Raw genomic sequence first — 12368 nt, 5'->3', positions numbered from 1 at the left:
TTCCAGGACAGCCAGGAGAAACCCTGTCTCAAAAAACCAACAAAACAAAACAAAACAAACAAACAAACAAACAAAAAACATGTCTTAAGCTTTGTTGTACACATAGGACTGAGTTAATTTTCATCAAGAAACTTTTTTTCCAAAATTGTGCTATACTTAAATATGATTAAAATAAACTACCCAAGTCAGATTCCACAAGTCTGAAGCAGCACTGGCTAACTAAGTCACGTTAGGTAAGTAAGTCTTGCCTTTCTCAGGGTGTTACTCTGCTACACCCCACCCACACACACAAATGTCTACTAAATAATGGGAACTACACAAAGTGCTACGGACACAGTGACAGAAGAAGCTAGATACAGCCCACACTCTCGCAGAACTTAAAACAGTATATGTGCACTCCACAGCTCTGAGGTTTGGGGAGGGAGAGGGCTGCATTTTGATTTTTGGGTTGGGTTTCAGCTTTTTGAGACAAGGTTTATGCTATAGTCAACATTGGCCTGAAACTCGTGGCAATCTTCTTGCCTCAGGCTAAAAGTAGAAAAAGAGGAACCATAGAGTTGGTTCATCAGGTAAGGGTCTTGTCACCCATCCTGACTTCAGCTCAATCCACAGAACCTACTTGGTAAGAGGAAAGAAACAGCACCCATAAGTTGCTCTCTGACCTCCACAAACACACTATGACACACATGCAGACAGACAAAGTAAATAAAGTAAAAATAAAAACAATAAAGGCTAGTGAGTAGTGGTGGTGCACTCCTTTAATCCCAGCACTTGGGAGGTAGAAACATGCAGATGTTTGTGAGTTCAAGGCCAGCCTGTTCTATATAGAAAGTTCTAGGCCAGCCATCATCCTTTAACAACAAAAAAAAGAGGCTGCCCAGTTCTATAACATTTACAGGCTTCTACTCTTGAACATAACATAAATAACTGTTATTTTTAGGTAGGTATAACTAAGAATGTGAGGATGAAATATCATCTTGGTGAGATTAAAAAACATTTTCTAGAGCCTACCATGGTGGCGCACATTTAATCAAAACACTCAGGAAGCAGAGGCAGGTGGATCTGAGTTTGAAGCCAGTCTGGTCTACAGAGTGAGATCCAGAATAGCCAGGACTACACAGAGAAACCCTATCATGGAAAAAAAATCTAGGGGTCCAGTGAGAGAGTTTGGTGAGTAAAGGCTTTTACTGCACAACACTGGCCACATGGGTTGCTTCGTAGTACCCAGTTAAAGGTAGAAGAGAACCGAACCCACAAAGTTGTCCGCTGACCTCCACATGTGAGTGATGGCTTGTGTGCCCACACACATACCTCATACACATCCTTAATCCTTTCATTCCAGTACAAGGAGGCAGAGGCAGGGAGGGGTATCTCTTGTGGTTAAGGCCAGCCTGGTCTACATTATGAGTCTAGGTTAGTAAGAGCTAAACAGTAAGACCCTGTGTCAATAAATAACAGCTGGAGATGAGGTAGTAGAGTTCTTGCCTAGCACCATGAAGCTGTTAGTGAATAAGTAAGTGGATAAACCACTAATATTATACAACCAAATCACAAAACTTTATTACAACTAGGTGATTGTAATATTTTATTATTATTTTAAATTATACAAGTGTTTATGGAGGTCAAACGAGGGCATCAGATCTTCCAGAGCTGCAGTTACAGGCAGTTACGGGCCACCTGATGTGGGTTCAAAGAACCATCAAAATCAGGTCCTCAAGGGCTCTACATGTGCTCTTAAATATTGGGCCGTCTCTCTAGCCTGCAATTATGCGATTCTAATGATTAAAATTAAATGTTGAGGGGCTGGTGAGACGGCTCAGTGGGTAAGAGCACTGACTGCTCTTCCAAAGGTCCTGAGTTCAAATCCCAGCAACCACATGGTGGCTCACAACAACCTATAGTAAGATCTGATGCCCTCTTTTGATGCGTCTGAAGTCAGCTACAGTGTACTTATGCATAATAATAAATAAATCTTTGGGCTGGAGTAGGGACTGAGTGAGCAGAGTTGAAAAAAGCGAGCAGGGCCTACCAGAGCGAGCGGGGTTGACCTAAGCAAGCACATGAAGGCTCACAACCATCTACACAGCTACAATGTAGTCACATACATACATACATACATCTTTTTTAAAAAATTAAATGTAGAAATAGCTAATGAAGTTGCTCTTGACCTGTTTTTAATATATGTCTCATTCTTGTAAGTATAAAATGTCCTAGCTCTACCATTTATAAAACGCCAGTATGTCCACATGAAAGACAGAGCACAGGCTAGACCTGTTCTATTGTCTACCTCTCCTCATCTGTCAAAACTATGCTGAGTTCCACTTCCTAAGCCGACACTAGGAAAAAATAGACCTTCTGGAAAATTAAGTTACACCCATGACTTTTCCTTCATTAATGAAGGTAAGAGAATAAGATAATATATTCTTTATTCCCCAATATTTAGGAATTTTAGCCTTTTTATCTTATTACACATATATTTAAAATAAAAAATAAAATAGGCACCATTTTATGTTTAAATGTTTTATGTACAGTAAAGGGATTTTAAAGTTAAAATGTTAGGAAAGCTAAAAATTATATATCTAAATTAAATAAAAATGAAAAATACATAAAGATTTAAATAAAATACAGAACTTCTCTATATATTTATGCTAGGAGGACTCCAGCCAGAAGCAGAAAAGCACTTACCTCAAAGTCAATGTATAATCCCCCTGCATTTTCGTTGAGGCATCACGAACTAAGAAGGTACCATCTGGCATGTCCCGCAATTTGTCATTTACCTCTTCCCTGAGAAGCAAAATTATAGGAAACATTTGAAAAGGAAAAAAAAAAATCTTAAACACTGGTTGTCTTCACATATTATTATCAAGACCAGCTGGAAGCTACAACATCCCCAAGTCTCCAGCAGTCATGCAGGTCCTCCCCATGGAAACAAAATCTGATTTTATTTCTGGTATTATATAATCTAGGGAAAGACTATTTGATGTCTAACTCCTCCAGATTTCAATTGTCTGTACAGCTCATGTTTCTAATAAGCCATTAGGGCTTTCTCAGGCAGGTCTGAACATGAAGAGCTTCAAGAAAACCCACAGCTGTTTAGGAAGAAGGTCACTGCTTTAAGTGGCAGTGGCACTGTTACTGAGCAGAGGAAAGTTCACTAAAGTTCACAGACCATCAGCACAGTGCTCTCTAATTTGAATTAGTGTTAACAACAAATTCATTCTGCAGCTTAGGAATTTCAGGAACATTACTCAGTGGAATGTAAGACATAAAAGATCCTTGAATTCCAATAAAACATGATTTTAAAGTATAGTTTAAATGGCACTTAAATATTAAAAATATTCTTATTATATAATTGGTCTACTGAATTTTAATATAGAATGTATTAAGTCCTTTTCAAAAGTTAAACACAGAATTAACAAATCATCTAGCAATCCCACTTTTGGGATAAATATCCAAAGTCATCAAAAGCAAGAAGTCTAGCAGATATTTATTTATAAAAAAATGTTTATAACAGCGTCATTCATATCAGCACAAAAGCTGAAAAAAAAAAACAAAAGTTCACCAAATCCTTATTTTAGTTGAATAAACAAAATGTGATATTTATAAATATTAGAATATATTTAGCCTTAAAAAGAAATGAAATTCTGACACATGAATGAACTATGAAGATATCTGAAAGAAGTGAAAAGTCAGTCACACATTTTTAATATTATATAATCCCACTATTTACAGTAGTTGAATTCATAAAGACAGAATATAGAAGCCTGGTCAGGAAGGGCTCAAGGAGAGGAAGGAGGCCCATTTTAACCCATAGAGTTTCAGTTCAAAAGATGCACAAGTTCTGAAGACAGACGGTTATTATGTGTATAACAGTATGAGTGTACCTAATAACAATGAAAAGGTAAAACGATATGGGTAAAAGAGAACTGGGATAGGTACCACTTGGTAGCAGGTAGCAGGACAAACAAAGGTTGAGAGAAGCACAGAAGGTGATATACTGAGGCACTACAGCATCCTCTGGAGCCAGCCTCCACAGAAACAGCTGGGGGTTAAAAAAGAAAAGAAAGCACAATAGATGGGCATGGGGGTGCAAGCCTGCAAACTGTCCAGTTAGGAGGCTGAGGCAGGGGGACAAAGTCAAGGTCAATAGGGTCTTCAGAACATGCTTGTAGCCAGACTGAACTACATAGTGAAACTCAGTCTCAAAAAAACAAAGCTGGGCGTGGTGGCGGACACCTTTAATCCCAGCACTCCGGAGGCAGAGGCAGGCAGATTTCTGAGTTCAAGGCCAACCTGGTCTACAGAGTGAGTTCCAGGACAGCCAGGGCTATACAGAGAAACCCTGTCTCAAAAAAAAAAAAAAAAATTGGAGACCCATTACTTTAATGAGAAAAATATAAATAAAAGATACAATATTCAATTAATAGTGTATGAGTAAACATATATTCCCTCTCTGTGTTCAAAATTATCTAAATCTACATTTAATTCAAAAAGCAGATCTCTCCTTGATGTCTATTTCTGAGAATAAGCTATATAAAGAAATTACAAAAAAGAAGTCATGAATTTAAAAGAGCATGGAAGGAAAAAGGAAGTTTGGAGGAGGAAAGGGAAGGGGAAATGATGCAGTCCCAAAAACTAAAAGAAATGATTTTTAAAAAAAACAGCATCAAACCAGGTCTACACACCTCTAATCCCTGCACTTGGGAGGCAGAGGCGAGCAATCTCTGTGAGCTTGAGGCCAGCCTGGTCTACAGAGCTACTTCCAGAACAGCCAGGGCTACACAGAGAAATCCTGCCTCAGAAAATGAAAAAGAAACCAAATAGGCCTGCATCAAAATCACCTAATGATGGGCATGGTGGAACTGGACCATTATATCCTAGCACCACAACGGCTGAGGCGAGAGATCTAAAGTTTGAGACGGTTCAAGATCAGCACTGAATACAAAGCAAGACCCCGCCTCAGAGGTTCCTGGGCACCACCTCAACTGACTCTTGTGCATGCAAACATCTTAGATCAACTGCCTTAGGGAGAAAAAGGTAAGGGGCTGAGCCAGGTGGTACAGGTCTCTAACCCCAGATACCTGGAAGGGTAAGTGAGGAGGATCCCAAATTCAAGACCTGACTGCGTTGCAAAGAAAAAGGAAGGCCAGCAGGCATGGTGGTAGATGGGAAGCAGAGGGAGACTTCTGTTACATACTGAGTTTCAGGCCATCCAAGACTACAGAATGAGAGCCTATCAAACAAAAAAACAAAACAGGTAAAGGAATCTAAGTTCCTTTATTCTAATCACATGTACCTGTATTAAATGTGTAAGGATTATATATTCAAAAGTTCATCCTTGATACAGGATGGAAAAGTACAGTCACACTCCTGTCATTTTGTCTTAAGAATCAAAGAATGATGCTTTTGTTTAAAAAGGGTTTTTTATTGTCTATGGATGTTTTGCTTGTATGTATGTCTATTCACGAAATGCGTGCAGAGCCTGTGGAGACACAAGATGTTGGACTCTCTGGAACTGAAGTTGTACATAAAACCTCTGAGTCATCACTCCAGCCCTATAGACTCTTAAATTTTTTCTTTATTTTGTGTGTGTGTGTGTGTGTGTGTGTGTGTGTGTGTGTGTGTGTGTGTGTTGACATACCACAATGCATGTGAGGTGGATCATGGGACAACTTGTGGAATCAGTTCCCTTCTTCCACTATGGGAATCCAGGGAATTGAACTAATCAGGCAAGGCACAATCACCTTTAAACCTCTGAGACCTCTTACCAGCCCCTAAATGCACTCTTGAAGGGTTGCCACACATACTTTTTAAAATGTAGTCTTTAAATGAAAGCCAATAGAGCACTAAACTATTTAACTACTACTTCAAAATCAATTAAAAACACTGCATTCAGCCAGACAGTGGTGGCACACGCCTTTAATCCCAGCACTTAGGAGGCAGAGGCAGGCGGATTTCTGAGTTCTAGGCCAGCCTGGTCTACAGAGTGAGTTTCAGGACAGCCAGGGCTACACAGAGAAACCCTGTCTTGAAAAACCAAAAAAAAAAAAAAAAAATCAATTAAAAACACTGCATTCAATTACAGTAGATTTTTGGTTACCTGGAAACATCTCCCCAGTACCACTCTGCATCTTGAAGAGAAACGAAACTGTCCTTCATTCCATTTGTAACTGCTGGAGTCATTGGCTTAGGTGGCTTTGGTGGAAGAGCTAGAAGAGAAATGTATGTTATTTGAATATGAAAATTATTCATTTTCTAATTTCTTCACCCAGGACTAATTCCTGTAAGAAATAATCAATGAGAAATAGGACACAATCAAATCAGCTGCAGGTTAGTGTTAGCCAGGGGGACCCTTTTGAAATGTTACCAACAGGTGCCTGAAATATAAAGGTTTTTCCTCTTCATAAAATACTTTTACTTCAGTAAAACACATCTTTGAAACATCAGTAAAGCCCTAACCTGAGCGATTCATTCCAAAAACTATTAAGTGACTAATGTACAACAGGAAGATTCTAGCTAGTAACTAACATTATATTGGATATTGGGCTCTAGGTATTCTTATTCTTGACATAGGGTCTCACTGTGTAATCTTAACTGTTCTGGAATGCACTATGTAGACTAGGTGGCCTGCAGGTAAGGTCTGCTGAACTAGCCTGGTGACCTAAGTTAAAGCTGCCCTGGACCACACTGGTGGAGGGGACCGTCTTTGACTACTATATACACATTGTGACTTACAAACACACATAGTGTAAGCGACTCCACTCACTCAACATGAATGGAGAAATCAAGCTGAGCAAAAGCAAGCGGCACAAGTGTGTGCACTCAGTTCTTGCTCCCATTTGTGAATGTACCATAACTAACTGTCAAATTCCTGTCTTGAATTCCCAACAGTAACGACCTAGACCATGAGACTGTACCAACTATACCAAAGTTAGCCTCTCTCTCCCAAGTTGCTTTTTGTCATCATAGCACAGAAATGAAGCCAGAACAGACTGTCATACTCAGGGACACCAAACACAGCTGAGAAAAGTGAATCCTCTCCTGAAGACAGCAGAAATAAGGAAAAGTCTAGAACAGGCAGATGTCACACTAAAGTCAAACCCATGAACTGGGTTTCAAGTGGGCAATCATAAGGCATACTTTGTTGAGACTATGAGTTTATATCTAAATTACCACATTAAGAAGCACTGCAATAAATGTCACATTAGGCTTTTGATTCATCAATGTTATATAGTAAGTTAAACTTACACTGTACTGTGGTGTGCCTAAAAATATGTAAATGTATTTTTAAAAACACATTATTATTAAAGATGTTAATGATACCGAAGGCTTCAGCAAATCCTGATCCCAGAGAAGTGTGGTGTTGATAGCTAATGACTTGTCAAAGCAGCTGGTAACAATTTCTTCAAAGAGCAACATGAGTGCTTGCCATGCTGACTGACTCTCCCTTTCAGGAAAGATTCCTGTAATGTGATGATGTTGAACTTTTTTAGAGTAGAACTTTTACAAATGGAGCAAAAGCCTAGCATGGCACTAGCATGGCATCCCACCTCTGTAATCACAGCACTCGAGGAAGTTAGAGCCAGGAGGAGGAGCTGTACAGCGAGTGTGAGACAAGGCTGATTATACACAAAGACCTCGTCTCAAAGTACAAAAGATAGAAATAAAATTTACAGTCTCTCAAACTGTGCTTTATCAGCTAGGATTATTTAACATCCTCAATCCTCTGTATCACTTCATCAACATCCCAGTATCTTTACTAACAGACTCCACCTCAGTAAACCAAGTCTAACTCAAATTCTCTTGTCATCTCTACCACAGCTGCAGTTCTGACCCCCTCGATGCCATGTATGATTGAACCAAATCCCTCCAGGCTCTTGGAAATGTTGATGTTCTCATTACCTTCCATGACTCACACTTAAGTTTCTTTTTTAAGTAGGGTCTCAGTAAGTAGCCCAGGCTGCCCTCAAATTTGCTGTCTTCCTGCTTCAATCTCCTGGATGCTGGTATTACAGGGATGTTCCACCATGCCCAGACACAACTTTTTTGTTTTCTTTTCCTTCAGAGCATCTATAACAATGAATCCTTTCTGGAAGATTCATCATTTCCCTCAATCATTCACATCCATCAAAGAAATCACTATTCATGGTTGCTATAGCCATGGAAATTAAATCACTGGGTAAAGAGCTTACTATACAAGCCTGGTGATCTGAGTTTAATCCACAGAACCTCTGTAAAGGTGAAAGGAACAAATAGACTCCTCTCTCTCTCTCTCTCTCTCTCTCTCTCTCTCTCTCTCTCTCTCTCTGTCATACACACACACACAAATGCAGTTACTTTTTGATCCACCAGCTGTAGAATTGATATTACATTAGCAAGCAGATATAAAAACAGTATTTAACCAGATCCCCTAGAGCTCCCAGGGACTAAGCCACCAACCAAGGAGTACACATGGAGAGACTCATGACTCCAGTGGCACATGTAGCAGAAGATGGCCTTGTCAAGCATCAATGGGAGGAAAGGCTCTTGGTCCTGTGAAGGCTCGATGGATGCCCCAGTGTAGGGGAATTCAAGGGAGAGGAGGCAGAAGTGAGTGGGTGGGTAGGGGAACACCCTCATAGAACAGGGGGAGGGGAGATGGAGGTGGGAGGCCACTCGGAGGGACCAGGAAAGGGGATAACATTTGAAATGTAAATAAAGAAAATATCCAATAAAATTTAAAAAAAAAACAGTATTTATCTTTCATTTCTATCAGAACACTTGGGTATCCATGTATATTGTTAACAAGCAGTATTTTGAAAAGAATATTTTCTAAGAAGATCTCAATATTTTCAGTAAAACATATTATAAGCAGATTTACTGTGTTACTAATAGGAAATTATTAGTTTCAGATTAAAGTGAACAACCACATTCACTCCTAACAAGAAAGTGAGCCTGTCCTTTCAAGCCAAGCGCCAACAGCTATAAGATATCATAGGTGACACTACACTCTAAAGGCAGTTCCACTCACACTGGAAATGTCTGGCTTACTGCAGCCAGCTCTGTCATTCATCTTCACTTGATCATGTATGAAGTATGCAGCTGCTCATGCCGCTACACTTTGTTTTGGCTAGAGACAGTTCTTTCCTAAAACCCCACGAACCTCCAATGCCGTTGTGCTAACATACTTTCCTTTCCTTTCCTTCTGTAGCTTCTTCACTTCTCTCAGCCCTCACAGAACTCTAGGGTTAGGAACTTGCTCTGGGTTGGGTCCTGGCTTATAGGAATATAATGGTCAGTGGTATCGTATATCCAGACCATCCAAATTTTCTCATATCAATATGAAGTCTATTTTGCTTTCTCATTATTTATGAGGTGTTCAGAGAAGCAGCACATTTAATTTCCTTTAACAAGAATCCTTTGTATTAACTCTTTGGCTGTTTGGCAAAAGAAAACCATCTTTTGGCCTATTTCAGCTTTCTTGAAATGCTGTTCTTACCAAATTGACTCATTTCTAGTATTTGCATTAAAGTGAGACTTGGAGCCAAGTGTAGGGACACGGGCCTCTTATGGAATCATCTAAGGGGGATGGAGAGCTCAGGTTATCCTCCGCTACACTGCGAGAGTGGGGCTAGTCTGAGCCACACCAGAACCTGCTGCAAAAAAATCTACAGAAATGACACTGAGGAGACGGCTCAGGAAGTAAATGCAAACTCAAGGACCTGAGTATGATTCCAAGAACCAACATGATTCCTGCCTAAGCTCAAGAGATACACACACACACACACAGACACACACACATACACACACACACAGACACACACACACACAAACACACAGACACACACATATATACATACATTAATAGTGATACAAAATGAACATCCCAAATCTTTTCATATTTTGGAATGTTTGCAGTCACATAAAAAGATATCTTGCATAAGGAGCATAAATCCAAATATATAATTCATTCATACATCCTATAAATTTAGTCTAAAAGTATTTTATACAACATTTTTACTATACCTGTTTTAACTGTGAGCTATCACATGAAATCAAGTGTGAAGTTTTCCACTTTCGGCATATAAACACTCAAAAACCTTGGATTTTTAATATAGTGTGGTAGCACACACTTGTAAACTCACAAAAATAAAATAAATAAATCATTAAAAAAAAAAGTCAACGAATGTCCCTCAATACTTCCCTTTCTTAATTTCTCAAATTTGGTTTTGCAAAAGTTCCTAGCTAGGCCTTGTGATAAAGGCCTGTAATCCCAGCACTTAGCAGGCTTTAGCAAGAGTTCAAGGCCTGGGCCATATGGTAAAAGCCTGTCTCAAAAGCAAAACAAAACATGTTTACCCTCTAAATAGTAAATCCTTTCTCCCACAAATGTCCTTAATGTGAAAAATTCTCAGCTTAAGAAAATGTTAAAATTAAAAGGAAAAAAAATTTTTTTCATTCAGTTCTCAGCTATATAGTACTGCGGTATTAAGGGTATTTAAATATAAAGAAACTAAAGGATTATCCAATTTAAATTTTATCAAAAGCAAATGAGTTGTCAATAAAAGATACACAACAAACCTGAAGTATTTTATCAAATGATAAATCCTAGTAGAAAGTTTCAGTCATGCTATTATAACTGACCATGTTAGGAGGTCCATACCCTGAATTTCTAGAAAATGATATCAGTTTTACTAATTACTGTTCAGAAACAAACAAAAAATCCCAGTGCATATATTTGTAAAAACTAGGTATTATAAAAAGCTCAAAATATAAAACTAATAAAACAAAATAAGCCTTTAAAATATAGTCCCTAGACCAAAAACCATTTTATTTTAAAGGCACAAGACAATAATAAATTTAAACTTCTCAGAGTATTATAACTGTTTATGGTCAAATATACTTGGAAAAATAACTGCTTAATCAAGCTACTCTGGGAGAAACAGAAGTTATATGGAAAGAAAATGTGTTATTTTAATTAAATTTTCAACTTTTTGAAAGCCTTCTGTAAAACAAAAGAAACAAAACATTCAACTTTCTAAAATAAGGGGGGGAAAAGTTTTAATCAACTTTTTACAAAAGCAGAGAGTAGACACTCTCTTCCTCAGCATCACTGAGCTGCCACATTCGATCCAGACTTCACTGAACACTTGGCATGCAGGACTGAAGTGCAGAACAATTTTGCTCATGTGTGGACAACTGAAATCCCACCCCACCTCCACAACGATTTTTGCTCCTTAGTAATATTAACCTTTTCCTACACCCCAACCATCAGTCTGCTTTGTCAACCAGATGTTACTGGTAACACTCATCTCTGAGTGAAAAGTTGATGTCACACTCAGGAGAAACTACCATATCAGATGACTCCCTTAAACTTTCACTGGACACACCTCTACTTATGCTGAATAATTCAACTCACAGACAAACCATGTCAAGCCCTGCACAGTGAAGTCATCACCCAGTACTGCACCAGGAAATGAAATCACAGGAGAGACTGTGCTTCATGTTGTTTCTATTAAAAGCAATATACCTTCTGTTGAATACCTTTTACAAAATGGAAATGACCCAAAAGTTAAAGACCACATTGGATGGACACCATTGCATGAACCCTATGGTCATGGGTACCTGAAGATATAGAATTGCTGTTCCAGCACAATGCTTTGGTAAACACCACTGACTATCAAAAAGATTCACCACTCTACCATGTGACCAAGAATGGGCACATAGATATAGTCAAGGTGTACTGTCCTATGGTGCCTTGAGGAATACTGTGAAAATTTGGTGTGTAGCCTGTTATCATACAGACAATAAGAACATAAGATAATGATTGCTGCTACCAGAGAAGAATGAATCATTCAGAACTAGCCAGTGCTCAGTCAAATGCCAGGCAGCAGAAGAATGGGCTACTGGGCTTGTAGGCAGTGGCTTTCATAACAACAGAAGATGCTCGGCAAACTTGAGATAGTTCTAAAAGCTAGAAAATGTGCTAAGTTTGACAGAACAGTTACTCAAGTCATTGTTTCTGATGAACAAAGCTCAAAGTCCTTTGAAGTGTATGCTTGAGGATTCACAATGGATGCTGGCCTCTTTGCAAAGTACATGAACAGGAAGAATAATATGAAATTCTTGGTGGTCCATAGAGGAGCAGGCTCAACAGAAGACAGCTGTTGCTAAAGCTATCTGATGGATGCTACTTCTTTTGGGGGTGGAAACTTCAAACATCCCCTAGGATGACCGTCTTAAGCTCACTTCTGCAACAGGAGATAAGGTTCTCAGTAGAAAACCCAAGCCACCTCTCCTGGGCATATATCCAGAAGATGTCCCAACCGGTAAAAAGGACACATGCTCCACTATGTTCATAGCAGCCCTATTTATAATAGCCAGAAGCT

At 39.0% G+C, this 12368-nt stretch overlaps 1 protein-coding gene across 1 annotated transcript in view; it reads right to left on the bottom strand.

Annotated features, from left to right (window-relative positions):
- LOC110292624 (phosphatidylinositol 3-kinase regulatory subunit gamma) overlaps positions 1-12368 on the bottom strand; it is an 80840-nt gene that overhangs the window by 37304 nt on the left and 31168 nt on the right. The window contains exons 2-3 of the mRNA XM_021160061.2: positions 6101-6209; positions 2686-2784 (exon numbers count right to left, since the gene is read on the bottom strand). Of these exons, the coding sequence (XP_021015720.1) occupies positions 2686-2784; positions 6101-6209 (208 nt within the window). The remainder of the gene's footprint in view (positions 1-2685; positions 2785-6100; positions 6210-12368) is intronic.

The sequence above is a fragment of the Mus caroli genome, chromosome 4 (genome assembly GCF_900094665.2).
Source record: "Mus caroli chromosome 4, CAROLI_EIJ_v1.1, whole genome shotgun sequence".
NCBI classification, from domain to species: domain Eukaryota; kingdom Metazoa; phylum Chordata; class Mammalia; order Rodentia; family Muridae; genus Mus; species Mus caroli.
The sequence above is the reverse complement of the archived record's forward strand: the minus strand, read 5'-3'. Positions and strand labels throughout refer to the sequence as shown.